The 14,926-nt window shown below is 35.2% G+C and overlaps 1 protein-coding gene across 4 annotated transcripts in view; it reads right to left on the bottom strand.

Annotated features, from left to right (window-relative positions):
• Nucleotides 1-14,926, bottom strand: part of LOC106873835 (disks large homolog 5) — a 191,427-nt gene that overhangs the window by 118,123 nt on the left and 58,378 nt on the right. Inside the window, exons 1-2 of one of the 4 annotated variants that reach the window (XM_089355089.1) lie at nucleotides 13,576-14,016; nucleotides 10,420-10,482 (exon numbers count right to left, since the gene is read on the bottom strand). Coding sequence is in view for 2 of the 4 variants with exons in the window: in XM_089355088.1 (XP_089211214.1) it covers nucleotides 10,420-10,482; nucleotides 13,067-13,097 (94 nt within the window). In the remaining 2 variants the exon portion in view is untranslated. Of the gene's footprint in view, nucleotides 1-10,419; nucleotides 10,483-13,066; nucleotides 13,257-13,507; nucleotides 14,017-14,926 lie in introns of those variants that run through there. The other 3 variants (XM_089355090.1, XM_089355088.1, XM_089355087.1) reach the window with 3 other exon arrangements.

Here is a 14,926-nt window from a genome sequence, read left to right as displayed (position 1 = left end):
AGATAAAAAAAACTTTGCCAATGTTCTGCATCGTGAAGACTAAAAACTCGAAGTGTTTCATGTTGCAAGACAGTGTGTGAGAGAGAACCGTGATGTCATAGGAGAGTAGTGTGTCTGCATGGATGATCCCTTGCATTTAATGAGGCTGCAAAGAGAGAGAGACTTAGAGACACCACTATGAAAGGTTGCTAAATGAAAAGAATGCATGAGAGAAAGAGAGTCTGCCAAATGTCAACCCAACAGAGGGACCGGCTATCTGAATTGACAGTACCTTGGTAGATAAAGAAATTAAAGGTATGAAAACAGGGAAAGCCTCTGGCCCATCAGGAATTACTGCAGAGATGCTTAAAATATATGGCAGTGTAGGCTGTAGTCAAGTTACCTGTATAGTCAACCGGGTGATACATGAAGGAGTCATACCTAATGACTAGAGTAGCAGCACCATGGTCAACTGCTACAAAGGTAAAGATGATGCATTAGATAGGAATAATTACAGAAGTATCAAATTGTTGGATCAGGTAATGAAAGTCACGGAGAGGGTCATAGCCCAACTAATTAAGGAGAGAGTTAGTTTAGATGAAATGCAGTTTGGGCTTGTGCCAGGGAGAAACACCACTGATGCTATATTTCTGATAAAACAGCTGCAGGAGAAATTCCAAGCCAAAAATAAACCTCTGTACTCGGCTTTCGTTGACATGGAGAAAGCTTTTGACAGGGTCCCCTGATCCATTATCAGGTGGTCATTGCGGAAACTTGGGATAGATAAGTGGTTAGTGAGAGCTGTACAAGCCATGTTCAGGGATACTGTCAGTAAGGTGAGAGTTGGCAACAAGTATAGTGAAGAATTCCAGGTAGGAGTAGGGGTCCACCAAAGATCAATCCTCAGCCCTCACTTATTCATCATAGTCCTCCAGGAAATAACAGAGGAATTCAAGACAGGGTGCCCCTGGGAGTTCCTCTATGCAGATGATCTTGCTCTAATAGCTGAGTCACTACCAGAACTAGAGAAGTTTCAGGTGTAGAATCAAGGTCTAGAATCAAAGGGCCGGAGAATCAATCTAGCAAAAACCAAAGTCTTAGTAAGAAGGCAGACATATCACAAATCCCTTCAGGTAGACGGTCCTGCTCGATCTGTAGAAAAGGCGTAGGTAGAAACTCCATAAGATGTACCCAGTGTAAGCTACAGACACATAATAGGTGCAGTAATATCAAAGGAAGGTTAACTGTGAAGATTGTTTTTGTGTGTGGCAGATGCACAGGGGCAAAAAACACTGAAAATGTGCAGAAAACAGTTTCCATCACATGCCAAGGGAAAAAACTAGAAGTAGTTGATAGCTTCCATTACCTAAGTGACCAAGTCAGTAGCAGGGGTGGATGCTCTGAGAGCATAGCTGCTAGAATAAGAATAGCCTGGGCAAAGTTCGGAGAGCTTCTACCTCTGCTGGTAACAAAGGGCCTCTCGCTCAGAGTGAAAGGTAGACTGTTTGATGCATATGTGCAAACAGCCATGCTACACAGTAGTGAAACGTGGGCTCTGACTGCTGAGGACATGCGTAGGCTTGAAAGAAATGAAGCTAGTTTGCTCCACTGGATGTGTAATGTCAGTGTGCATAACACAACAGAGTGTAAATGTCCTGAGAGAAAAGTTGGACATAAGAAGTATCAAATGTGGTATGCAAGAGAGACAACTGTGCTGGTATGATCATGTGCTACGTATGGATGAGGACAGCTGTGTGAAGAAGTGTCACACCCTAACAGTGGAGGGAACCTGTGGAAGAGGTAGACCCAGGAAGACCTAAGATGAGATGGTGAAGCACAACCTTTGAACGTTGGGCCTCACAGAGGCAATGACAAGTGACCGAGACCTTTGGAGAAAACCTGTTGAGTCAAGCGAAATTGTCATGGCTGATGCCAGTACCACCTGACACCCATGCTGGTGACACCTAAAAAGTACCATTCAAGCATAGTCAATGCCAGTGGCACGTAAAAAGCACCATTTGAGCATGGTCAATGCCAGTGCTGCGCAGACTGACTCCCATGCCAGTGGAATGCAAAAAGTACCATTCGAGTGTGGTTAATACCAGTGGCATGTAAAAGGCACCATTTGAGCATGGTCTATGCCAGTGCCGCCTGACTGGCTCCTGTGCCATGTAAAAGGCACCCACTACACTCTCGGAGTGGTTGGCATTTGGAAGGGCATCCAGCTGTAGTAACCATGCCAGATCTGATTGGAGCCTGGTGCAGCCTTCTGGCTTGTCAGTCCTCAGTCAAACCATCCAACCTATTCCAGAATGGAAAGCAGACTTAATCGATGATGATGATGATGGTGATGACATGTACCTGTGGAATTTCAGCCATTTACATGTCAATTCAGTTAATTGAACAACTGCATCCTCATAGTGAAATGGAGACCTACACCATCATTGTTAGTGTCCTTTACACCCTGAAATCTTTTTTTGTTTTATTTAACAATCTTTCCTATATTATTTAACATTTTCTTTTCAGAACCCTCCCAATTGGTTTCACATTACATCCCTAATTTTCTCCATATTGCGTAATTACTTCTTCCGACCCCTCATTAATTAGTTTCACTTACCAGATTTTATTAAGTTTTCTTGTTATCCCTATACTTTACAGCTCAATGATGTTTGCTATTTACTTTCCTATTTATCTAACAACTGATTAGTTAACCACCTGTTCTTTCCAGAACAGGTGGTTAACTAATTTAATTTCTATTAACTCTATTTAATTTCACTCAATTTGCTTTGTTAATCATTTAACCTTTTTTGATACCAATTTGCCAGAGAAAACCCTGGGCCTATGATACAAACTCCCTATCTTATAGTGATCTAAATTAAAATCTTCCATTAAAATTTCATGTTAATTTATGTTCCAAACACCAGCTTGATAATGACAAGTTATTTGAATAAATACTTCAGTATTTTCAAAATTAACTGAAACAAAAGCAATACATTTTTAATAACGCCTCACCTTTTCTTTTATACCTCACTTTCATCTCAGCTATATTTAGTCTGTTTTCTCTTCCTTCCTTTTCTACATACACAATCTCCAATACTGTTAACCTATTGCATCATTAAAATATTTTCCCTCTGACCTCTTCTCTTTCAGAAAAGTAGATTCTTTTATTGTTAATTAATTATCTTGCTTATTTATGTATAATGTACAGGCCTAATTATGGGTAATGAAAAGCCAGAAAAAGAATGGCTCTTGTGTATAACATGCAATTTTTTTCTTTAGAATTGAAATGTTAGGAAAAAAAAAAAAAGAGTTTAAATTACATTGATTTTAACTGCTGTACTAAATACACAAAAGCAGTTCATATATTGTAAAGGGATCAGAAAATAACATTGAAAGTGAGCTTCGAAACTTTACTGTAAAAGTGTGCCAAGTGTAAAATCAACATTATGAAAATTATCACACAATCACTGTTACTGATGTATGAACAAGTGCAGACATAGTCGTGTATTAAGGAAGTTTGCTTCCAAACCACATAGTTTTGAGTTCAGACCCATTGTGTGGCATCTTGATGCAGGTGTCTTCTATTATAGCTAACCCAGAGTTAAATAAAGCATTGAGAGTTGATTTGGTAGATAGGAGCCAGTGGTGTATGTGTACACATGCATGAATATACATATATAGGACTGTATCCTGAGAAAGGGTACTGTACAGTACTGACTGGCACAAAATCACTCACAGATATACTCCAACCTCTGACCCACAGGTGCATTGTCTCTTCTCTCTGCTTTTTCTATCATCATTATGTCCTCTGTTCCTTTAAGCTGGCTGAACTTGAACCTCCTTCATTCCTGATCTCCTAGTCTTTTCCTTATTGTGTCAAGTCCACCAGGTCCCATATTAACCACTACACCTAGTCCTTTCTCTCCCAGAACATCATTCCTCTAACATCTCATTCCTTGTCATATCTTTCTGGCAGGTGTTAACTTGCAACTGGTGAAACAAAACATTAATGGGATCAATCTGACCAGAGTCTTAGAGTCTACAAGGGTCACTGCCTCTTCCTCAAGACCCAGCAAAATTTTTTTAAATGTCATGCTGATAGAAATCTCCACTTAAACCTTTTGCATTTAAACCAGCCATATCCTTCCCAAATATTCTATCTCATGTTCAAAGTGGCCAGTTCTGGTCTCTCACACCTACCCTATGAGGTCTTTCTAAAAATAAACAATCACTTCATTGAAATCTCAAAGCTATGAGATAATGCATAATTAATTCCAAACAATATGAACAAACAAGTATTAGATATGACAAGAATAATATGAATGCTAAAGGGTTAATCATATAACAAAGTTACTCTTAGTGTACTCAACAATAAGTAGACAAATTTCCCTCAAACAACACCCTACTATCTAATGTTTGTATGAATCAATAGCAGCCAAATCTCCCTTAAATCATAACTTTTTTTCATGTATACACACACACACATGTATGAACCACGAATGACACCTCTTTGTAATAGCTAGACATGTTTGAAATAGCAGGCAGTTCTCCCTTAAATCACATCCACCTGTCATATTATTTTGATAAAACCCCTGAGCATTGCTCTGATAGCAGTATTTAAAAAGGAGACATTACTGTTTTAAATAAGAGGTTACATTTAGTAAAAAATAAATTTTAATAATTTGAATTCATGCTAATTTTATCTCACAGTTTTTCTATAAGTACATACATACATACATACATACATACAAGTGAGTGAGTGAGTGAGTGAGTGAGTGAGTGAGTGAGTGAGTGAGTGAGTGAGTGAGTGAGTGAGTGAGTGAGTGAGTGAGTGAGTGAGTGAGTGAGTGAGTGAGTGAGTGAGTGAGTGAGTGAGTGAGTGAGTGAGTGAGTGAGTGAGTGAGTGAGTGAGTGAGTGAGTGAGTGAGTGAGTGAGTGAGTGAGTGTGTGTGTGTGTGTGTGTGTGTGTGTGTGTGTACATATAATTTTACTGTTAGATCTAATTACCATTTATCTAAATCTGGATGTACCTTTCTTTATATACACTTTAAAAGTTAATCTTGTTCTATTTATGGGAAGAGCCCTTGATTTTCATTCTCCACATACATGTTTGCTTTCTCATTGGTAATGCTTTTTCCTATATATATGCACAAATATAATTCTTTTCCCAAATAAACTGCACTTCATATTCAAGGCTCCAATGAAGCTGTAAGATGTTACTCAGGCACTAAACAATGAATTCATTGCATCTTATAGCAGAAACAACCGTAAGCTAATGAAGTTCATAAGATAATTGTTTATTCCTTTGTCATTGCATTATTTTGAAGGATTTTTTGGCATTTTGCATTAATGCAGACATGTAAGTAATTTATTTATTATTAAATATAATAATATAAATTATTTACATGTTTTCAAGTTACAAAACAATTTCTCATATTAGAATTTTCTTATTGTTAAATAAAATTTCATCAAACTATTTGTCATGTATGTGTGTAATTATTGTTTAACATCCACTTTTCCATAATTGTACAGATAGGACATAATTTGTTGAGGTGGATTTCCTACAGCAGGATGCCCATCCTGTTGCCAACCCACACTTGCTTCCAGGTAAGGTAATATTTCCCATGATCAAACATTGTTTCCACAGAAGATGAATTGCAAGACAAACTAAGTATAGTGTGGATCAGATGTAACATGCAAGATAGGAAAGTGCGATGGTATGGACATGTGGTGTATTCATAAAGGATGATAGCTGCACGAGCAAGTCCTGAACACTCAAAATAAATGATACCAGTTGGGAAGGGAGACTGAAAAAGACATGGGATGAGGTAATGAGAAAAATGATCACATACTGACAGAGGGTATAGAAGACAGTGTTGATAAATGATATGTAGTGCTGCAGAAGACCCAATCTCTCTTGCAAGCTTGGCAAAATACTTTGTGAAATATAGAATATTGTATGCAACCTGCTTGCCTTAGTATTCTACATACATCTCCACAATCTGTCCATTGCTCCTTCTATACCCTCACACCCCCTATCATGTATTCTCCCAACCATTTATGTAATTTTCGTAAATGAAATGAAAATGAGCTAACAGAAATAACTCAGAGTGGCCAGTGACATATATTTGAACAATGACAATTAAAAATATGTTAAATAACATAGAAGCTATCCTTTCCTCTTGCCTCCAGATTATCAGACTGTCTTTTTCTTAATGTCATGTCAATTTTGGAGAACTTTTGACATTATCTTCATTGTCTTATTTGGAGCTGGACCCTAGTTGCCACAAAGTAATTTTTCTACCTTTTCTGGATGCAGAAATAATTTTAGTAAATCAATAATTTATCTTACAAAGTATTCAATACTGGAGAAAATTTTCCTAAATGAATTCCATCTGACCCATACATGTATGAAAAAGTGGATGTTAAAATGATGACAATGATGATAATGATGTATGCATGGGATTTCAAGCATTTCAACCAACAACTATTTAATATTTTAGTATAATTATTTAAATGGATGTCATGTTGTGTGCTCTGAATAGGTGCAGTGTAAGACATCCTATTTTAAAGCTTGTATTGTATACTATTGTATTGCCCAGAATTGTGTTAGTGTTGTAAATAAATTATTATCATTACAAATTATAAACTCTCCACGACAGAAAATACCACCTGTTGTAAAATAACCATTTCACTTTAATCTTTGCAAGTATTTTATAGCTGTAAAAATATTCTTTTCTACTCTAGGCACAAGGCCTGAAATGTTGGGGGAGGGGGCCAGTCACTTAGATCGACCCTAGTACACAACTGGTACTTAATTCATCAGCCCCGAAAGGATGAAAGGCAAAGTCAACCTCAATGAAATTTGAACTCAATGTAAAGACAGACAAAATACTGCTAAGCATTTTGCAGGTTAGTGTATAAAGCATTTTACTTTCTCTTTTTACATGGATTCATAAAAGTAACAGAGCTCTTACTATTTAATAAAGGACATAATATCAGGGGCATAAATTAATTTCACAGGTACTTTTTTTTTAATTCTTGCCTGTCCTGCATATCACACATGGTACACAAAAATATTTCCATGGTGTCCATGCATCATATGATACATATTCCCAGTTTATTTCAACTACCAGAGTAACTTGGGACTTATGAAGGGAAAACAACATATTGCACAGAGCACATGAAACAAGGGCTAACTAAAAGTCAGAAAACAAACATGGACATTTTGGATAAACTCATGAAAATGCTTTGAATTAGCAAAGGGTTTAAAATGCTTCTATACTCTAAAACAGTGTCTTCCAACCATTTTCCCCTATGGACCCCTTTGATTCCTATTTTACTCAGGTGAACCCTCCTAGCCATTCGATGTTTAAAAAAATCCTATTATAGGTGCAGGAGTGGCTGTGTGGTAAGTAGCTTGCTTACCACCCACATGGTTCCGGGTTCATTCCCACTGCATGGCACCTTGGGTAAGTGTCTTCTACTATAGCCTCAGGCCGACCAAAGCCTTGTGAGTGGATTTGGTAGATGGAAACTGAAAGAAGTCTGTCGTATATATGTATATATATATATGCATGTGTGTGTGTGTGTCTGTGTTTGTCCCTCCATCATTGCTTGACAACCGATGCTGGTGTGTTTACGTCCCCATAACTTAGCGGTTCGGCAAAAAGAGACCGATAGAATAAGTACTAGGCTTCCAAAGAATAAGTCCTGGGGTCGATTTGCTCGACTAAAAGGCGGTGTTCCAGCATGGCCACAGTCAAATGACTGAAACAAGTAAAAGAGTATATTTTTATAATTAAATATTATTAGTAATTGGTCGTCCAACCCATGCTAGCATGGAAAGCGGACGTTAAACGATGACGATGATGATATAAAGAATTGTTAAAATATTTTGCATATTCTAGAAGTATAATCAATTTATTGCACATGAATTTCACCAACAAAATCTTATATGAACCTCACCAGGGTCATATGGACCCTGGTTGAGAACAACTGCTCTAAAATCTCAGAAAGCTTTAGTTTCTCTGAAAGTGAAACAAGCAAGCTTACTAAGAATTCTTTTTTAACTGGCAGTGATTTAAGATACATAATGGTTTAAAACCTTTGCACAAGGCCAGCAATCTTAGGGGGAGGGGATAAGTCGATTGCATCAACCCTTCTGCTCAACTGATACATATTTTATTGACTATGAAAGCATGAAAGGCAAAAATCAACTATGGTGGAATTTTAACTCAGAACATAGAACCAGAAGTAATGTCACAAAGTATGTTGTTCAGCACACTAACAATTCTGCCAGCACCCTGCCTTAAAATGGTTTAAAATTTTGGTACAAGGCCAGCAATTTCAGGAGGAAGGGCTGAGTCAATTACATCAACCCCAGGGCTCAAATGGTACTTATTGTATTGACCTTGAAAGGATGAAAGGCAAAGTTGACCTTGACAGAATTTGAACTCAGAACCCAAAGTGATGGAAGAAATGCCACAAAGCACATTATCTGATGCACTAATGATTCTGTCAGCTTGCTGCTTTGATTTACAACACATATTACTCAACCTAGACCTAATAGCCAAGATATTAGTACTGTTCCAATTTTACAATATGGTTTAGTTGTTAACAGGAAGGTTCTGTAGTTATAGAATACATTTTCCAATATTTCAAGGACTTGAAAAACTTTTTGTAACCAAACTGTTACATGTTAACATAGAAAACAAGGCTAGTTTGTAAGTTCAATCCTGCTGCAAGTGTTTGTGTCTCTAGAAGAGATAGTCAAATAAGATAGTTAAATCTACAGACATCAGCCTATTTGTGAGAGAATAGATAGCATGAGTACTATCCAATCAGAAGATTTCTTTCCCACCAATTTAATATTACAGCATCCAAGACTATATACTTTTGTGCTTAGTTCTATATGTTTCAAGATATTGTCTTGAAAAGAAAATTGAAATAAAATTTAAATAAAAATGAATAGTATAAGTTAATTAGTTCTAATGAAGCTATTTTCCAAGGCTCATACAATCCTGTAATTTTCTTGGTTTCAGTATGTCAGTTACTGTTTTATCTGGATAAAATGTGATTAAGTTTTTCCCTCTCTTTATAAATAAAAATGTTTTGGGTTACTTTTGCATGCAAAATAAATGTTTAGCTTGTTAGTATGTAAATGTGATAAATCCTCCGTATTTAGGTCTATATCCTGCACTCTTGACATGTAACATTTTATAGTAGGAAAATCCTAAGTTATGCAAAAAGAAGGTTTTTCTTATACTATATCATTCTTATCTGATTATACTGATTATAGCTGAACATATACAAAAACATATTGCTATAAGGTCAATAATTCATTCACACAGACAATTTAGCTATAATAGTAGTTTCCTTGTTCAAGCAATGGAAAATGGATCTGGCCATCCCTTAGCTGTAGTTCATTACCTGGTGTGAAGTGTGATGGCACTGATGTCAGAAGTTTGACTAGTGCAGTATGTCTATCAAATGCTAACGCAGGGGACCCAAGGTGAGTTCAGTACAGACAGAAATCACACACCGAGCAAAAGTTTGCTTTAACTCAATCTGCAATATAAATAAAGAGTGTGAAAACCTGGCCTAAATATCCCTTTTGAATAGTAAGCAAGCTATGTATGTGTTTGCTGAGAGATGTCAGAAAGGTTAACACGAGGATAACTGGCTCATAGCAATCAAACTCTCACAGTTTCGTCATTTCACAATCCTATCAGCAATACCATTTGTTATAAGGTAAATAATTCACAGATAAGAATTCAAATGTGACAATAAATACACAAGGAACATTTATAGAACAAAGTATAGATAAATATTGAAGGTTCAATATAGAATATACCAGAATAGCTAAGGTGCAGTCTGATTCATCAAGCTGTAGTCCTTGCCTTTGTAACTGCTTTCCACCAGCTGTCCAATCACATAACTTACTCTGTGTGTGTGTGTATGTGTGTGGTGAAGCATGAAAGGGTTCATTCAAAAGTCTCACAATTCTACAATAACACTATACAACACAAGTACCTTCATATATATCTAACACTATTAATATTATCATAAATGCTAATGAACCTTTGAGTGAGAATCTATACTGTCACTGAATCTGCTACAAAATAACAGGCAAAGGGAACCCCCTAATCATACCCTAAAGAACACATTTGGATAATATAGTCCTAGATATATTCTACCTGAAAATAAGTCTGGGTGGGTACTGTTAGAATATCATTGATCATAGTTTGCCTTGATCAAGGTTTACTTTGGGTTAAATAATAATAAATGCTAAAGTCTTATAGAATTTTTTCATTCTTTCAAAACTTAGGTTGAACAAAAGAAAAAAACAGCTTCAAGAATTAAATCTATACATTAGGGGATCGAGCAATAAAAAAAAAAATTTATACTTGTAAATGTAATTATTATTACTTTACTTGCCTGTTGATGGAAGATGTCTATGGCCATTTTCCTGAGTGTCTGTATAAGGACTTACCCAGGAATCTGTGGAGAAAATTTAACAGGTATTAATAACAATAAACTATATTACAGCCCTTTGACTAATTCATGCAAATAACCAAATTTGCAGACAAAATGAACAGATAGAGTTTATGAACCATTTACATATAAAAAAAAAACTTCGAAATTATTTCTATTTTTTAATTATTTTTAATTATTTCATTAACTGACATTAAGATATAATAGAAAGGACACTACACTAAATAATAAATAGTAACGAAAAGACGGACTGCACCAAATGTAGTAGTCAAGCACTACTAAAGCAGATGTTAACTTGGTTACTCTCTATTGCTGTGACTAATCAACATAGATCGAAAAAAGTCATATCAAAACAGAATGTCATTTTCAGTTAAGTTAACAACAACTAACAGATAGTAGCAGGCACATATATATAAGCAGAAGAAAATAAAAGCAAGCCTAGACACAAGTCAGACAGACTATTTAATAGCTGACCTACCTGAAGCCAATCAATGAACTAGGATATTGATAAACAACCCTAACTCTTAAACCCTCCCTAAGTTTTATCTTTCTTGTACACACGCAATGTCTTCTCAAGCAACAGACAAATATATACCTTGATACAACACCACTGGTACCTGCTCTCTGAAGCAAGGTAAAATGGAATTGTAAATGTCCTGCAGTAGATATGATCCCCTGATTCATGAGCTAGTAGTCAAATGAGTTACCTACTGAGCTATTTTAACTGTAAATGTATGTGCTTGGATGTATATATGCTATTCTGATCTATAAAGATATATCGATCTACAAAGTGTGTTTAAAATAAACTTGTGGCAAGTTGGCAGAATTATTAGAGTGGTTTTTAGTTTAGCCCATTATTTTCCATATTCAAATTTTGATGAGATCAATTTGGTTTTCATCCTTCCATGGTTACTAAAATAAAGTCCCAGACAAGTAATGGGATCACTTTAACTGATTAGCCCCTATCACCAAATATTGGGCCTTCTACCTATGTCAGAAATTGATTTAAGCTAGTTCAATTTCAGTAAAAGTAACTGGAGACAAGTGTTTAAAATAATTAACAATGGATTTTTTTCGTAGATTAATTACCAATTATAATTACAATATTTGGTATCCTGTACTTAAACACAAATACATATGATCTAATCAATATTTAAGCAATCTGACATAACTAGTTCTAACCTAAGCCATTATTAGCCACTTTCCCACCTGCCCAAGTTCTATTTCATGAAATACAAATTGCATGTTTAATCCTTTTATTTTAATTAATTTTTAACATAATGAAGAATTTAGTAAAATAATTTTATTGTTATTGATGTGGTGTTTGAAACATAAATTAACATGCAATTTTGATGGAAAGTTTTTAGATCACTTTAGTTACCATATTTCTGTTGAAATATACTGCTTTTGTTTGAATTAATTTTAAAAATAATGAAAATAATAAATAATTTAGTAAAATAATTTTGTCATTATTAAGATACAGTTTAGAACAGATTACCATGGAATTTTGAGGGAAGATTTTAATTTAGATGACTTTAAAACAGTAAGTTACATCAAAGAACCAAGGGTGGTCTCAGGCTGTTGGTATCAAAAGGGTTAAGCACTGAATGAATGTACCACAATGAAGGTGGGTAAGCCATTGCTAGAAATATTCATTATAAGCTGATCCAAACTGATATCTCCTATATCTTCATATCTGGATCTGTTATTTTAAAGCCAGAATTATGCTATTAGATCAGGATTATTCATTAACTAATTTCACTGAGAAAAAAGACAACCAAAAATTCACCAATTAATGCTTCTTATGAAAAAACACCCATTATATTTCTATCAAATGTTAATTTTTTTCCCTTTCATAGTCCTAACAGCTTATATATATATATATATATATATATATATATATATATATATATATATATATAGGTATGGGTTGAAGAGATATGCAAATTCAAACATTTACCTCTGCACTAAAGTTTATTAGCATAAAACATTAGTCATGGCTCACAAAAAATGCGTAATGGTATAGTTATAAGTTTGTATATTTATGCTGTATGTGTGTGTTTGTGTGTGTGTGCAGGAGTGTTTGTGTTGACAAGGTGATTGATCTAAGTAATAGAGTTATAAGAATATTATATATTACTGAAAATCATGTGCCCCAAAAATTTCCGTTTTTATAGCAAGGTTTATTTTTAAAGCATTGTATCATGGTGTTTATATTTTAAAATCAACAAGTTCATGTTACCATCATTGAGTGATGTTAAGTAAAATGTATAACACATGTAGATATGAAAAATTTTCCAGAAAAATCTATATATAATATCTATCAGTTGTAGCAAAACAAAAGGTTAACTTGTATAAATGATAAACTAATTTAACACCTCCGAAAGAAAAACAACAACAAAAATAAACAAACAAGACAGGTAGACAGATACAGGTATACAAAAGATAAACAAAGCCACGTAAAGAAGCAAAAATAAAGGCGGCATGCTTGAAATAAATATAAAATGAACAAATAAAAAATATTACTATTAATATTGTTTTCCATTAGATTGAAATAAAATTAGTAAGGCTTAACGAAGTTTCTTCTTACCATCTATCTGCCCAATGTTACACTGGTACATACACACACCTGTGCTAATCCAACTTAACAGTGAATGTGGACAGATACACACACAAAGATATATGACAAGAGAACTTAAGAGTGAGTGAGTGAATAAGAAACATAATAAATGAATAAGCTAAGTTTTCTTGGAAGTTAAGTCACGTGACTGCAACAGGTTGGAAGTATATATATATATATATATATATATATATATATATATATATATATATATATATTATTTTGTTTAAAAGAGTTCCAACACTGTCTGTATATATACACACACACACACACACACACACACACACACACACACAACAGATATAAACACACACATACTGTGTTGAAATTAAGAAATTTCTAGCAGACAAGAACTTCAGTGGACTTAATATTTTCAATAACTACAGCATTGTTTTCTTTTTCTGTTCTTACCTTCAATATAAAAGTAACCCTGATGTTAGTGCACAACCTAACTCCAGCTGTATCAAATTAACACTTACCTTATTTGTCCCAGATATATGTATGTGTGTGTGTGTGTTTACTTATGTTTGTTGTTTTCTTTTCACTTCATTTTCAAACTCTAAAACTTATTATCATTATCATTATTATTTCTTTCAGGTTGGCCAAACCATTAGGTCTTTATAACTAAACCTCGTCCACTTTTTCCTTTATTTTCTGTTTCTTTTTATTTTTTGTCTTATTTTTTAGTGGATTAATTAATACTACAGAAATTGTTGTTTAACAACTCCACCAAACTATGGTAACCAGATGACCCTGTCTGAGACTGAAGAAGAAACTTGAAGTGCTGCTGCTGCTTTTCAGGTTCCTGGCCCAATGAGCTTTAAACTGCTGCCACTGATAAAACTACTACTACCACCATAACCACCACCACAATTAGTATTACTATTACTACTACTGATACTACAACTACTACTATAGCTACAGTGAGTGAGTTGCTGTCATGTGGTCTCATGTATTCACACTCTCTCACTTTCCCTATCTTTATATTCACACTCTCTCACTTTCCCTATCTTTATATTCACACTCTCTCACTTTCCCTATCTTTATTCTCTCTACCACCACACACTACCTAACTATATACATTCACAGAGATAGATAGTGATGCAGAAGCAGTAGTAGTAGAACATAAAATAAAATAGGTAAATAAATAAAAAAGATTTATGCAAACACTCCCCTACCTAAGCAAACCGACCCACCCACCACAACAAGAACAACTAGGTACTAACTACTAAGAGTTTCTCAAGTAGGTCAAATACATCTTTACAATATCAAAGGGAGGGTGGTGGTGGTGGTGGTGGAGAAGCCTGCCCACTAGAATATTACAACTGATGAACAAACTATCACTTCACTGGTCTCTTTTACTACCCAGAACTGAATTTGCCAATCAGTATAACTCCATTCCCACCCCCATCACACACACAGATAGCTAGGCCAGTAACTACTATTGCTACAGGTACTATCACGATTACTTACTAGTGCTGTTACTATAGCGGATCTATCCAACAACTGGTGGGTGTAGTACTGTGGTACTCAGAAGTAGAATAGTAGAAACTTTTGATAACCCTATATCTATAGGTGTGTGCAAATGTACACATACAGGTGAGTATGTATGCGTGTGTGAGCGGGGAGAGAGCAAGAGAAAGAGAGAGAGCAAGAGAAAGAGAGAGAGCAAGAGAAAGAGAGAGAGCAAGAGAAAGAGAGAGAGCAAGAGAAAGAGAGAGAGCAAGAGAAAGAGAGAGAGCATTTATACTTGTGTGTGCGAGAGAAAATTTATATATGTGTATGTATGTGCCTTACAGCACCGATCTTATAAGTTTGTCTTCCTTCTGC

Source organism: Octopus bimaculoides, chromosome 7 (genome assembly GCF_046866305.1).
Source record: "Octopus bimaculoides isolate indiv1 chromosome 7, ASM4686630v1, whole genome shotgun sequence".
Taxonomy (NCBI): Eukaryota; Metazoa; Mollusca; class Cephalopoda; order Octopoda; family Octopodidae; genus Octopus; species Octopus bimaculoides.
This window is presented reverse-complemented; position numbering and strand designations above follow the sequence as displayed.